At 41.3% G+C, this 15,933-nt stretch overlaps 1 protein-coding gene across 1 annotated transcript in view; it reads right to left on the bottom strand.

Annotated features, from left to right (window-relative positions):
• Window positions 1-972: 972 nt before the first annotated feature.
• rbms3 (RNA binding motif, single stranded interacting protein) overlaps window positions 973-15,933 on the bottom strand; it is a 165,238-nt gene continuing 150,277 nt past the window's right edge. Inside the window, exons 11-14 of the mRNA XM_072679848.1 lie at window positions 8,907-9,017; window positions 8,316-8,405; window positions 4,429-4,556; window positions 973-4,164 (exon numbers count right to left, since the gene is read on the bottom strand). Coding sequence (XP_072535949.1) covers window positions 4,161-4,164; window positions 4,429-4,556; window positions 8,316-8,405; window positions 8,907-9,017 — 333 coding nt within the window. The 3' untranslated portion in view covers window positions 973-4,160. The remainder of the gene's footprint in view (window positions 4,165-4,428; window positions 4,557-8,315; window positions 8,406-8,906; window positions 9,018-15,933) is intronic.

Raw genomic sequence — 15,933 nt, 5'->3', positions numbered from 1 at the left:
CTTATAGAGGTTTTGTTGTTTTGGCTGAATTTGGTAGAACATTTTTTTATGTTTATTTTTTTTTCCATGCTGACACTACATGACCCTCCCATTGCTAAAGCCGGAGGTCTTTGATAGGTCAATGAACATTCTTACTAAATGATTATCTGTGACAGTCGATCAGATCTGAAGACACAATGTGAGACTCCATCCTAACATCCTATGAAATGTGCAGTGTGTTACAAAAGAGGAACAGGCCTCATCACCAAGTGCACAGCAAAAGCCAGCAATGAGCTCACTCAAATGAACGATTATTTGAAATCGTTAGCTCCAAGAATAGGATGTCCTTCTGAGCTTTGTAGAAGTGTGTGAATTATTTAAGTTGGCTTACTGTTGGCTTTTACAGTGTGGGAACCCCATTAGGAACGGAAGAGTACAGTACACTAACTGCAGGCTGCAGCACGGCAGAATGAGAACTGCGTTTTACAGTTTCAAGCAGCTCCCTACCATATCTGCCATGTCTAGAACTGCAATGCAAGAGGCGTTAGGACCCTTTATAGCATAGAAATGTACTCTGAAAGGTGCACACGTGAAGCTGCTGGACACCTCTTAACACCTGTTCCTTATGGTTTTGAGAAAGCAGCAGTCATGTAATCTCTTTCCATGTGCCACTGTGGCCCTCCAATACTGAATGCTTGATAGCAGCAATTACATGATAAAATGAACTCTCCAGAAAGGCAGTAGAAAAAAAAGAAACAAAACTTTCAGCTAAAGACCAAGTTTCGTTTTTTTTTTTTTTTTTAATCCAAGTAATGTGTAAAACGTGTAGCTAGTCTGGCCTCTGCATTGTAACAGAGCTATGCTTAGTGTAGTCCTGTCACCGATGAGACGTTACAATGTAGCCTACATATCCTCGCCGAGACGCATGGTAGAAAGGAATTCATATTAATCACCCCTCACAAAGTCCACCCCCCCCCCCCCCCCGCATCCCGCATCCCGCATCCCAACCCCAAATACAACAATTTTTTTCAGGTCACTGAATGGCAATATATCGATGGTCTCATCACTCTGTGGTACTGTATTGTCTCAATCTCAATCAGCAACTAGTCGTTTGCTTTAGCAACATCGAAAAGGGGAGAACACACAGAAGACTCTCGTCACTACAAGTCAACCGGCATTGCCGTTAACTCTGACCCCTAGCGGCTGACTCGTCACCATGTTACCCAGTGCATGCTGAGGAGCAGGACTGTTTAGCACCCAGAGATCCCCTCTGTGAAGAGACAATGAGAGACGAGCTTCAAATAAAACGCTCTGGACAACGTGCACAGACGAACCACCAGGACTGAGAGAATCTAGCAAACATCTCAGAGCCTGGATTCAGAAAAATGTTACATGACTAGTAGAAAATATGTTGGGAACAGAAATAGCTTCCTTTAATTTAGAGAAGAGAAAAAAAGGAGTTTTTCCATCTTAATGAAGAGTTATGAGGATGTCACTCCAAAGGTACTTCAGAAGAACCTTGGAAATAACACTGACTGTGAAACCGTGAATAAAGGAACGAGTAGCGCCAAAAGAATGTCCACCTAAATGTCACTATGTGTATTTAAACTCCTTGTAGAGCAAAAAATTAGTGTGATCAAATCATCCGATCTTTTCCTTATAATATTAACTTAAGACTGACAGCCAAGCCTTTACTATCTTCTCAGATGAAGAGCGACTGACCTGTGGTAGCTGATGTATGTATGATCAATAAGGATGGGCGGAATAAAGTACAGTAATGTCAAGTATGTCTTTCTCTGGTTTGCAGATTCAGCTCTTCATTGCTTTGTAACAAGGCACTGGACTGGAGTAATCACCTGTTTCCACACTGACACACAACCCTTTTATGCCACTTTTGCATCGTGAGTTTATGATGTTGCTCAAATAAATGTTGCCAGTGATGGGTGGGCTTTTTTTTTCTTTTCTTTTCTTTCATAAAATTTGGTACTGCCAATTAACCCACCCGTTTTAACTCCCCCCTAGCACTAGCAATGCTCCTGACACTAGGAGGGTAAGGACTTTTCAACGTTTTCGAACTATCGCTGATGCAGCATCAGCAGGCAGAGGAAAGCGGCAGGTCCCCAGCTTCATCACACCAGCTAATAGATGCCTGTGCTGGCCTACCTCACTTACACATGATGAGTGGAGTGAGTGCCATCTACAGCCAATTGTACTCTCTCTGACTCTGGCCGCTGATGGCAAAGCGGCTTTGCTGAGGATTCAAACTCACAACCCCCCGGGCCACAGCGGAAGCACATTAGGCGGGTGGGCTTTTAACTATATTTTACAGAGGTTTATATTGGGACATTTGCTTCAGGGCATCGCCTACATACCGCATACATATGGTCTTCCCCACTGGGCCAAAGCAAAACTCTCAAGTAGTTTAAAAACAACAGTTGGTGATTCTAAACCTCTTCCGTATCCCGTTTCCTCGTGGTTGGAATAGCTTGAAATTGAGGTAGCTATCTGCAGAGAGTTTAAATACACACAAGTGAGTACATCCTACTTTGGTAAAGGCTATGACGTGTTAGTTAGCCACACTGGGGATGCAGGAGATTTCCTTGTCGCTTAAGAAACCCATGCAGAATACGCAAGACTGAAAGCACGAAAGTCCGTGAGCTGGGGCTGCCGTAACAGAGATATACAATGTCCTCAAGCTGAGCTGAGAGGAAATTCCTTCTGCAGCTTCTCTGATGCCATCTGCTGGGGAGATACCACACTCAGCACAACGCACACCATCACTCTCCGTCCAAGTCTGAATGATTGGCAGAAAAGCTGCAGCACTGGAAGGAAGTTGAAACCCACAGCCCCCCACCCCTCCCAACAACCACTGAAAGTACCAGTTTGGCCATCAAGGTCAAACAAATACTTCTGAGACACAGAGACTACAACAACAAGGCCAAAAAATATCAAATAGAAAAGAAATCGATCTACTCCACTGTCTCTACGGGGTTTCTTCATCTTTGGTATAAAATATGCCATCCATGGGCTGCATTTGATCCACAGCTAAGAAAGACTAAAGAAATTGTCAACAATTTCCTATTACTATTGCTTTTTGCACACATTTTCTTTATTTTAATTCAAAAGCTCCTATCTACGTACTTTTGCGCTGCCAATATATTTTTTTTGTCCTAGTTTTTGTAGTTTTTTGTATTTTTTTTTCTCCGCAATGAAACAAGCAAAGCAGGCTGAAAACACCTTAAAGCTCATAAAAAATATTGCAGATAAAAACAATAATGCCATTAAAAATGATCTGCACTACACAATAAACTGCATTTCCCAGGATGCAGTGGTTTACATTTTTCTCATTTTTTTTCTCTAAAAAAATGCAACTCTCTTTAAACACATCACTATATTTTGACTGTCCTCTCTTTAAACACAAAGTCGCCACGGATAATTTAAAATGTCTTCACAAGACCTCTCTCATTCCTCTGTACAGGTACTATCACATACTTCCACTCTGCCCCAGGCCTCGCAGCACTCCTTTAGTCCATTCAGACAGTTTGTTGTTGTTGTTTTTGTTTTTTGTAGTTTTTGTTTTTTTCTTTTTCATTTTTTTCTTTTCAACAAGACGTTCGACTGGGAAAAGTCTTGGACGTTTCTCAAAATTAAGGCAACAAAGATGATAAAACATTGATATTCTCTAGAAAACTAAAATCTAACTCATAAAAAAATGAAAAGTAAAAGTAGCTTAGAATCTGAGGAAGACTTCTTTTTTTTTCGCTCTCTCATTCTATCTCTCGCCCTCTCTCGCAAAAACATGCTTCCTCATCTAATAGAAAACTCACTGTAGCTGAAAACCTACCTGCACATTCAGAAAATAACTGGAAAACTTTGTACTTGTTTGAATTTCATCACTTCATGAAGGAAAAGTCTTGTAAAGTTGTAGATAGCCATTTAGCTCAAACTCCAAGACTACACATCCCTCTCCTTAAACTATGATGGTGGCTTTCAAAGGCTCCTCTTGCTCTGTCCAGGTGTCTGAGAAATCAATCTTCTTCTTCTCTTTTTTTTTGGTGCTTGTGCAAAGGTGGACACAAACGTTTTCTGTTCAGCTTTTCCTTTCGTCCTCCACGTCCCCAGCACAGTCCCCCAATCTCAAGGCAACGCAGTCACCCAAACACCCCCTTCTCCTCCTCTCGTTATCTGACCGCCCGAGGGAACAGGAAGAGCACGAGCCGGGGAGGAAGCAGCCATTGCAGGAGGAAAGAGATCGAAACAGAAAGAAATATTGAGAACAATACTGACACTGATCAAATAGAGAGCAGTAACACCTGAAACTGAAAAAGAACCTTTTCTCCACAGAATGTAAAGCTTTTTATAGGACTAAGTTAGTTTAGAAGCTCTGTTTGAAATGTGAGTCTAATCCCTGGCTTGTGTCTGTGTGTAGATACATATGATGAGTCTCACTTAGCAGGTTGGTAGGAGTAGGTGGGTGCGTGATCGTTGGTGCCATCCACGCACAGAGGCTGCTGCTGACCGCTGGCGTCCTGGGAAGAGGGAGGGACGCTCTGTGGAGACGCCTCAGTTACCACACCCTAGAGAAAGTGCACATTGCGGGTCTTTGAGAGTGATGCATTCAGAAAGTAAAGACAGAAAGGAGCTGAAGCCAGTGCACTCGACTGCTTTAAAGAATACCTCCACCTTCAATATCAGTGGGCATCCTGGTCTCTTTCATATTACCTTTAAACAGAAATCCCAGATTTTTGAGGAGGGACGTTCTGACCTCACTGTATATTTCTACATTAGTGCTATTCTTTCCTTTTCTTCCTTTTCAGTAAAAGATCTATTTTTTGTATTTTATAACTTGGATTGAACTTGAGGGGCCAGATTCACAAAAGCTGTACTGAGAAGACTTAAGATAAACATTGAGAAGTTCAGAGTTATTATGTTACCATTACTTATTATTATGTTACCACTACTTATTCATTCATGCTGCTACACTCTGGTCATATATTGTGGTCATATTGCTGCTATATTTTTAGATTTTTAATTACTTTGCCTATTAATGTCTCTCCTTTTTATATTTTATTATTTTATTTATTCAATATTGCTCTTTGAGTGTAACTGGGACCTTGAGATCACAATTTCGTTCCACCCCCATGTACCACATGGGATATGAATGACAAAGTCTCCTGTATCCTGTAAGAATGTCCTTAAAAGCAATTCTCCAAAAACTCTTGAGAAGACATTCTCTTAAGACAGTCTTAATTATTTTCCTAAGGCATTTATCAGTTCAAATGTTTTAGTGAACAAAAGCCAGACACTAATAGTACTTTAAGAACAATATCCATGTTTAATCTTGTTAAGTTAGACATTACATTCAGTAAATTCAACCATTTAAACTGATTATTATACAATTATTTTAGAGGCTTGGCTTCTGAACTGTGAAGCTACTGTGAAGTTAGGAAAATAGGAAGGTTTGTTAACAATATCAATTTATCTTACTGTTTTTTTTTATAAGCATGAAGTTAAGAAAAAAGGGCATATCTACAAAGAATTTCTTTCCAAACCCACTTTGGTGAATCGGCCCCAGGTTGCCACCTTTAGCCTTAGTTCATATTTACATCTCTAAGACGAATACGTTAAATATACTGAAATTATCTGCATTTTTGCCTGTTTTCCTGGTTCATGGCCAGTGGTTCTGGTTGTTAAGTCTCATTACACGGCTACCGTCTTTCATTAGCTGGCCATTAGCATTGATTTCCTAGCAACTGTATGACCTTCATATTACTAGACTAACATTAGGCCTCCCATTTTTGTGAAGGAAAAGGACACTTCGTATACACGTCTGTCATTTTACTCTGGGAAATGATATAACTGCACAGATTTCATCACAGTATCCTTGACAACGGAATTCTACAGTGACACACATTCACGTCTATCCCTGATTACGATTAATATTTCCGAGAAGCTGTGACGGAGCACATGAGAAATCGAAGCTACTGGTGATTCAGTAATGTTCCAGACTGGTGAAAGTCACATAATCACAACTCCAGACACCACGCTTTAAATCCAGCCAGTGCTCATTTAACCCTTAGATGTCTGGAGGAATTACTCTCGTTTGCCATAAAACTGAAATGTATAAAACTATGCAAATATTTGCATATATGTATATACAGTGGGGAAAAAAAGTATTTAGTCAGTCACCAATTGTGCAAGTTCTCCCACAAATGAGAGAGGCCTGTAATTGACATCATAGGTAGACCTCAACTATGAGAGACAAAATGAGAAAAAAATTCTGAAAATCACATTGTCTGATTTTTTAAGAATTTATTTGCAAATAATGGTGGAAAATAAGTATTTGGTCACCTACAAACAAGCAAGATTTCTGGCTGTCACAGACCTGTAACTTCTTCTTTAAGAGGCTTCTCTGTCCTCCACTCATTACCTGTATTAATGGCACCTGTTTGAACTCGTTAACAGTATAAAAGACACCTGCCCACAACCTCAAACAGTCACACTCCATACTCCACTATGGTGAAGACCAAAGAGCTGTCGAAGAACACCAGAAACAAAATTGTAGACCTGCACCAGGCTGGGAAGACTGAATCTGCAATAGGCAAGCAGCTTGGTGTGAAGAAATCTACTGTGGGAGCAATAATCAGAAAATGGGAGACCTACAAGACCACTGCTAATCTCCCTCGATCAGGGGCGATCAAAGGCTACGGTCAGTAACACACTACGCCGCCAGGGACTCAGATCTTGCAGTGCCAGACGTGTTCCCCTGCTTAAGCCAGTACATATCCAGGCGCGTCTGAAGTTTGCTAGAGAGCATTTGGATGTTCCGGAAGAGTATTGAGGAAAGCTCTTATGGTCAGATGGAACCAAAGTAGAACTGTTTGGTACAAACACAACTCGTTGTGTTTGGAGGAGAGTGAATGCTGAGTTGCATCCAAAGAACACCATACCAACTGTGAAGCATGGGGGTGGCAACATCATGCTTTGGGGCTGTTTCTCTGCAAAGGGACTAGGACGACTGGTCCGTGTACATGAAAGAATGAATGGGGCCATGTATTGTGAGATTTTGAGTGCAAACCTCCTTCCATCAGCAAGGGCATTGAAGATGAAATGTGGCTGAGTCTTTCAGCATGACAATGATCCCAAGCACACTGCCAGGGCAACAAAGGAGTGGCTTCGTAAGAAGCATTTCAAGGTCCTGGAGTGGCCTAGCCAGTCTCCAGATCTCAACCCCGTAGAAAACCTTTGGAGGGAGTAGAAAGTCTGTGTTGCCCGCCGACAGCCCCAAAACATCACTGCTCTAGAGGAGATCTGCATGGAGGAATGGGCCAACATACCAGCAACGGTGTGTGCCAACCTTGTGAAGACTTACAGAAAACATTTGACCTCTGTCATTGCCAACAAAGGATATATAACAAAGTATTGAGATGAACTTTTGTTATTGACCATTGATTTTTTTTCTCATTTTGTCTCTCATAGTTGAGGTCTACCTATGATGTCAATTACAGGCCTCTCTCATCTTTTTAAGTGGGAGAACTTGCACAATTGGTGACTGACTAAATACTTTTTTTTAGGAATTATGCATTACATGAATTACATTCTGCACATTAACATTTTGAAAAACAAACAAAAACATGGCAAAAATGTTAAGAATGGTAAATAAAATCTGTAGACACTGTAGATCTGGTTGAATGTTTAGAATCTGCACTTTCAGCAGACATTCTCAGTTTGTTTAATAATGAGCTTCACTACATGGCCAAAGGTTTCTGCACACACTCCAGAATGAAGGGATTTATTAAGGGTTTGGCCGCACTGCGCTCCAGGAACTGTCTCGACTCCTCAGGGAAGGCTTTCCACTAGATTCTGGAACACTGTTATGAGGATCTAAGAGCATTAGTGAGGTTCAGGTACTGTTGCTGGATGATTACTTCTGGATCACAAATGCCACTTCAACTAAACCCAAAGGTATCCGATGGAGCTCCAGCACTCCAGAGGACACAATTCCACTGCTATACAGCCCAATTTCTGCCTATTCAGCCCACGCTTGGCATTAGGCATGTTGCCCTTAGGCTCATGTACCAGAGCATCCGGTTTTAACACTCAATGCTTTTCCGTGGAGATTATACAAGTTGTGTGTACATGCACATTAAAGTAGCAGAATTCACAAATTAATTAGAGTGTCCACAAACCTTTGAACATATAGAAGGCGAGCGAGGATTAAACATAAAGGTAAGGCGATAGCAACTTCTATGGTTTAAAATCAGTTGTGGAGAACAGAGGGCGAGGCAGAGACGGCTGCATATAGCATATGAGTACTTGTGCAGAGTGAGGCTTACCTCCACTGAGACGGCTGAGGCAGGCACCGCAGTGTACTGGGGAATGTAGGTTCCCTGCATAGGAGCTGCAGCAGCCGCCGCAGTCATGTACTGCAAACAGAAAAGAAGAGCACAGCGCAGTGTTGATAACTAGTTTAACCAAACCAATATTCTTCCCCTGAAGTATTCCAGTGGCTTGCGGTGACGTCAACTTCTTCATTGACTGTTTTTGATTAAGTCAACCCCTTGAACCCTAGGCTTGTTATTCAGATATTAAGACTATAAATAATACATCCAGTAACATCCAGACGATGAATCACTAAGCACATGTTATGCAACTGCTATGAAACTAACATGTAAGATTTGCAGTTATGAAAGTCAGGAACTTAATGGGGGCTCACTGGCAAGTCTTTAGGGTTTAAGGAGTTACTCAAGCCTTCAGAAGCATCTGACTGTGAGAATGAAGTGGATATATTACTGCAATCTTTTTGTCTATTCTTTTTTTTTTTTCATCGTAAATAGACTCATTCTTCTCTGTGATATACTGTACGCTCTATCTGTCTCTTCCAGATGTTTGGCTTGAAGTGTATGGTGGAGAGTGGAGAAACGCACAGTGCCAGTGGTGCCGAGGGACAGATGGTTCATCTGCTGGGTGAGGGGTCCCATCATGTTGGCTGGCTGCATGGAGATGGTGTGGTCCATGGCTGGCGTGATCACAGCACCCTGTGGGTGGGCACAAACGCGTTAGTCAGACCACATGGGGGAGGTAAGAGGAAATTAGTACCCATTCAGTTTCATGTCTGCATAACCTTCAGAGTTAATGCCCTTAAATGTAGTACATGCACGGCCTCCGCAGGCTCAAAACTCTCTCGCTCTCCCCCTCTTTCTCGGTCTCACTCGCTCTTTTTGTCTTTCACACAACGAAACCATCCAGATCACCCCAGCTGGGTCCTATTAAAGGGGGCCAGACGTGTGTTGTTCCACTCCAACAAATGAAATAATGCGATCCAAATGCGCGTCACGCATACTTCTGCAGAGATGATGCATTGCTCACTTAGCGGCGGCGCTCACACACACACACTGCGGCTGTGTTTACGTTTCAGGCACGCTGCTCCACGAGTGTTAACACATGTGAGGTAAAAGACGGAGCGAGCGGCTGCAATTTGTAACTGCTCACCCCAGACTTCGGTTGCCTCCGTTGCGTGAGTGTTTTAGCAGAACTGAGGTAAAGGATGCGCGCACACACACACAAGCTCACACACGCTCATGTCTTGCCCTGATTACGATTAATATTTCCATGGGGGCTCTTGGTCAGGTAGTTTGTCAAAAAGTCGTTATATTCTGAAGTTTGCGCAGAGTAAGGTTGTGCCGGGGGGAAACCACAGCGCTGTCTAAAGTGTGCATTATTAGCCGGTTTTGAGTGGGCCTGCTCTACGTCTCATCAGATAGATTCTTCATTGCGTGCTACCCAAAGGTCAGTGTCTTGCCTGGGTTGCAGTGGAGCAGGAATCTTCTGAGGTGTCAGTCTGCTGCAAAGTGAGGTCCATCATTGCCCCAACACAATGAAGAAGGTTATGCGTTATTTTTATGGTCGTTTACAGATTAACTATAAATGCTCAACATGCATGTTAACCCACTAGCTGGTGAAACTGGAGTAATCATCAATGGCGTTAAAATGAGAACTAAGGATTAAGAAGTGGTTTAGGTTTTGTTGTGAGTTAAGGATGAGTCATACATACAATACATTGTATTGATGTAGTTTGTTCATTCAAAAAAAATGCAATGTAGTTTAATTGGTTTTATTAAACTGCAGTACTCAAAATGAAACCAAGCAAAGCCACGACTTAGCTGAAAAAGTTTAGAGGAAGAAAAACAATATTTGCTTCAAAAACATTTTCTCATACTGAAGATCTAAGGACTGCCGAGAGCGGTGATGTAATCTTAGGTAAGCTGAAGTTGTGACTCCTTGCTTGAAATATTATTGTAAAAAGAAGTGGTATGAAGACAAACTGTCGCTACCACAGCGACCGCCAGACTCACACAGCATTGCTATCGCACCGTTAACATTGCTAGCGTGGCATTAGCACAACTTCCTACTGCTACTGCTGTGACTGTAACATCACTATTGCATGATTAGCATCGCTGCTGCGTCAGCCACCGGCTTCACCAGCATTGCTCGAGTCCTTTACCAGCCAGAGTCACATGAAATGGTGCATGAAACAAACTCCCCAATGTTAAAATGCCGTTGAGAATTCTATGTGGCCAACGGCGGTCTGGCAAATCTAGGCTTGCCCATTCTCAACAGTGGATGTGGGAAAACTCAAATGAAATTTACATTTTGAAATCTTTTTAAATTTACAGAAAAATGATATTCAAAGGAATCCAAAATTTATATACTGCCATGAAATGATGTATATGGCTAAACAAATATTCATAATAGAATTACACATAAAAAACAATAAGAAAATGATTAAAAACACAAACTCAAAAAATGTCAAGTGAGTGTGATTTTCATTTACGTCCACATTAGGCAGTATAAATAATCATGTTGTCCTATCATCTGCTGTATCACCTGCTACCAAGTGTTACAGAATGGGGATTTTAGCGGTGTGCTGTGAATGCCAGAAACTAATTGGGAGGATAATTCAGACATGGCTGAATAACACATTTGTAAAACACCCATTTACAACCTGAACTGTGTGGGGGTGGGCTTAACCTGCCACAACTACAAATGTAATGACCCCTTCAATTTATTTTGGTTCATCATGAAGATGAGTAAAGTGGTGCATATTAATGCACTACAACAGAAGATTGTTTCTCTTCAAAAGTGATTAGGATCCTGCTCTTATGTTGCCTGTGTGCATATCAGAGTCTCCGACTGCAATGCCAGGTTTTTGACTGGTCAGAAGGCCTATCACTTACATGACTGCCAGTGCTGAAGTTGCCTGAGGCTGCAAGATAGCATCTGTTGTTGCTGGCTGCGGCTGGTTTGCTATGGCTTTCTGTAATCCAGTCGGAGCAGTTCCAGCTAGTAGGACTAACTTCATTATGACGTGGAATACAGGAAGTTTGAATGGGGGGGGGGTGATTACATAAATAATTGCACCCTGGATCTAGGATAACCATTCAACATCCTGCTTATCTTCACATCCTTTTTCGTTTTCTAGAGAAATAGGTTGGTGGGACTTGGCTTTAAACACACAAGACATTTCATTGCTGTATGATTATTCATTCTCTGTTATCAACCATTACTGATAAAGCGAATAACATTGAGTATCTTGTAAAAACAGTGTATACAGAGGTTTGGTATATTTGTCAGACGGAACATTCAATTATTTTTGTCATCGTGTTGGATGTGGAAGAAATGGGTAGATGTGAAGACCTAAGCGGCTTTTACAAGGGCCACATCGTAATGGTCAGGCAACTGGGTCGGAGTGTTTCTGAGCATATGGGGCTACATAACTGCAGATCAATCAATCACAGTGTCAATGCTAACCACTGTCCACCACTGAAAGTCCCTTCAAAGAGGCGCCTGAATGGTGCAGTCATCTTAGAATTTAAAGGTTCGTTGCCAGCTCAATTCCCACAGATGCCACAGTCATCTGGGACTGGAAGTCCTGGAGAACCTAATAGGCATGGCTCTCTAGATGATTATGATGGTACTTGATAGGACAGTACTGTTTCCTCTCATTACTGTAGGAATATGTTAGCTGAACAAGCAGAACTGGCAGTTAGTGTTCTCCTTCAAGTGTGTTGAATATGCAATGAAGTGGTTTGGAAGTTTGGAAAAAAGCAAGTATGGGCTATTTACGCGTAGGTGTAATGCCACCAGAATGCACTGTAGGACCGCTCAAAGGGACGGACCGAAATGTTTTAGGTCATGTTTTGCCAGCATGTATTAATGTGAATCTCACTTTGACACTGTTGTGTACTAGACACATTCCTTGATGGCTGTGGCTTCATGCTGAAGGATAATACCACACTGCAGATTGACACTGTTCAGGAATGGTTTGAGGAACATGATAAAGAATTCTAGGTGTTGCACCAGCTTCAAAATTTCAGAATTTCCAGAATTTAATCTGATCAAGCATCTGTGGAATGTACTAGAAAAAAAGTCTGTGGCAGTGATATCATACAACTTACAGCACTCCAACAATCTGCTGCCCCTGTACAATGCTTGCCAATGCTAACCAGTCAGTTTTCTCCCCCTCCATCACATAGCTTATTGATATCTACTGATTTTGTATCAGCAGCAGTTAAAAGAAAATGGTTGGCTGGCTGGCTTTACATATTGGGAATAAGCATGTGCTACTCCTCACCCTCCCAGGGGGACACTGGGGAAGAATCACAGGGAATCTTCAGAGGTCTTGCAGAGTTTAGCTGTAAATGGAGGCTGATGTATGTACTTTAAACTGTGTATCCCCCGATGGATCACTTGGTATGGACTCCGCAAAACCTTGAAGGCATCTCGCAGTATCAGGCATAAGCAGGATATACTAGTTGTGAGGTGGGGCCTCCATGGATCACATCTTTGTTCCCGGTACACTGGTTGTCCTTTTTGAATAACTTTTGGTAGGTACTGACCACTGCATATCTGAAAACCCCCAAAAGACCTGCCTGATGTTTTGGAGATGCCGTGACCGTCTAGCCATCACAATTTGTCAAAGCGACTCAGATCTTTAGGCTAAGGATAACCTAATTTAACACATCACCTTCAAGAAGTGACTGTTTGCCTAATATACCCCACACCTTGACAGATGCAACTGCAAATGAGGATAATCAATGTTTTTTACCTCACCCGTCACAAGCATCCTTGAACGGTCATGTAGGGGAACTGTATTTCCACTCCGTTATTGCGGATTTTCAGAGGGTTGAGTGTTTCTTTAAGAGCATTCAAGAGCCACACATAAAAGTACACACTCGTGCACACATGCTCACCACACTCTGTTCCATCTCTGTGTGCGAGCACGGCTCAGCTGTGCTCGTACTTTCAGTGCATGTATTTAAAGAATGAACTGTGCAGACACTTGGCGTCAGAAGAGCTGTGTCTTTAATCTAGGCGTCAGAGCTAAACTGCTGGAGCTGCGCGGTGTGAGCCGTGCCTGTCATCTCCGCAGCGCCAGCGGCCTCCAGCTAACAGCTCAACCCCACCCCCGACAAGCTCCCATAATGAGAGGAGGAAAAAAGAGATCCACTTGGAATAATTCTCCACTCTCATTTACAGCCATATCAGTGAGGGACTTAGACAGATGATTAAGGGCTGTGGGTATGTGTGTTGTGTGTGTGTGTGTGTGTGTGTGTGTGTGTGTATTAATACAATTCCCCACAGGGCCTGCATGCAGAAGTTGAGCGACACAGAGAGAGAATTGCGCAGAAATGCGGGAGCGTCTCAGTGCTGTTCCTCTGCTTTTCAGCACACATTCACACGAAAAAAAAGCATTTTAGGCACTTTTAGGCAAGACCTGTTATTTAGTAACTACTAACTAGTATAAATGATGTAGTATCTACAATGAACAATTCAACACCTACTAGAAATAAAGACCATTGTTTTGCTCTTTACAATAAATGTGATATCTACAATAAACAATTCTGTATCTAGTATTAATTATATGGCAAGTATAACAAAATCTGTATCTTTCATAAATAATACAACATCTATAAAAATAATGCTGCTACAATAAATGATCAGTCTGTATCAACAACAATATTCAGTATCTAGTATTAATGATGCAGTAGTGATAATAAATGATTCAGTATTTAGCATGTTACTGTAGCTACAATAAATGATGTAGTGAGTATAAATGATGCTGTATTTACAAAATGTTTCAGTATATAGTACAAATGATGAAGAATCTACAATAAATGATTCAGTATTTAGTGTAAATAATGCTGTATCTACAATACATTATTCAGTTTTAAGTATGAATTATGCTTTACCAACAATAAATGATTCAGTATCTAGTATTAACTCAGAATTTACAGTAAATGGTTCAGTATTGAGTATGAATGATGCTTTATCCACAATAAATGATTCAGTATCTAGTATTAATTCAAAATCTACAATAAATGATTCAGTATCTAGTATTAATTCAAAATCTACAATCAAAGATTCAGTATGTAGTATAAATGAAGCTGTATCTACAATCAAATATTCTGTATTGAGTATAAAATGATGCAGTATCTATAATACGTAATTAGTATTTAGTATAAATGATGCTGAATCTACAATCAAAGATTCTGTATTGAGTATAAATGTGGTACCCAGTATAGACGATGCAGAATCTACAATAAATGATACAGTATCTGGCATAAATTATGCTGTGTCTACAATAAAGTATTCAGTATCTACTATGAAGGATTCAGTATCCAGCTAATATATAATATGGTTTGATGGTAAGGAACTGAAGTTTGGGCCCATATACATGCCTTTAGACCTAAGGACCCATGTATATAGCTGTCCAGGCTGGAACCTTTCTTAGAATGAATGAATAATAATGAATGAGTAAATATATGTAAATGACATGTATGATGATTTGTAGTGACAGCACTAACAGCTGTTTTTGCATCTAAAGTTACCATGTATGTACAAAAGGGAGTGAACAGTACGTTTTGTAACATTGAGTATTGTTTACATGACATACATAGTATAAAACTATTATTATAAAAAGCATGATAACAACCTTTTAACCTCTAAATAACTTTAGTTGTGCCGGAACTGTGGGTCTAATCTTAGAACCGTTTGTTTTTAAGACTGCACTCACAGACAACAGCTTGAGTATTCCTTTAGCAACAGAAACAGAACATACATCTCTGACTTTGACCTTAAACTTGAACTCCTTGATGTCAAAATGATTTGTTGCTTGGGGTCTGAGGCCTGGACACACAGACCAGACTGGAAGGGGTCTCCAGTGACATCACAGGAAAGGAAGAAACTGATGCCAAGAGGAAAAGGAAGTGGCCCTGTTTGTCCCTCCGAGGCAGCAATACTGAAGAAAACAGACTTCTGAGGAGGATGTTTCATATCAATCTTGAACATGTTTGCAGCGTGGACGAAAATAACAGTGCACACACACACACACACACACACACACACACACACACACACACACACACACACACACACACACACACACTCAAGCAGACTACAGAGATTTGGTGGGAATAATGCTTAATAATACTTGATATTGATAATTGCTTGATAATACTGGAATAATTGTTATGGTGTGAAATCATTGTAAGCATTATTTAGTAATTACTCTCTCCTTTTCATTCCCAAACAACCCCCCCACACACACATTTCTGCGTACAGTGCAGTACCTGCCAAGGCACATCCACCTTTTCAAGCCCCTGCAAACAGAGCGTGTTCTGCAGAACGGCGGAGATAAAAGCACTAAATCTTTATTCAAACATTTGTTCCTTTGTCTCAGCAAATGGCTGTGACTGGCAGCGACTTAGGGAAGTGTCTCATTTCTTTTCTTCCCCACTCCGTCGCCGTTTCGCTCTAAGCGGCTTTGCAGTAATGCACTACGGCGGTGATTTGTTAATGTTCATTTCCTGAGAGGGATTTGGGGACGATTCACATAGGCATTCTTCTCTTGAATAAGATGTAGTGGGAGGGTGCGTGTGTGTGTGTATGTGC

Source organism: Salminus brasiliensis, chromosome 5 (genome assembly GCF_030463535.1).
Source record: "Salminus brasiliensis chromosome 5, fSalBra1.hap2, whole genome shotgun sequence".
Lineage (NCBI taxonomy): Eukaryota > Metazoa > Chordata > Actinopteri > Characiformes > Bryconidae > Salminus > Salminus brasiliensis.
This window is presented reverse-complemented; position numbering and strand designations above follow the sequence as displayed.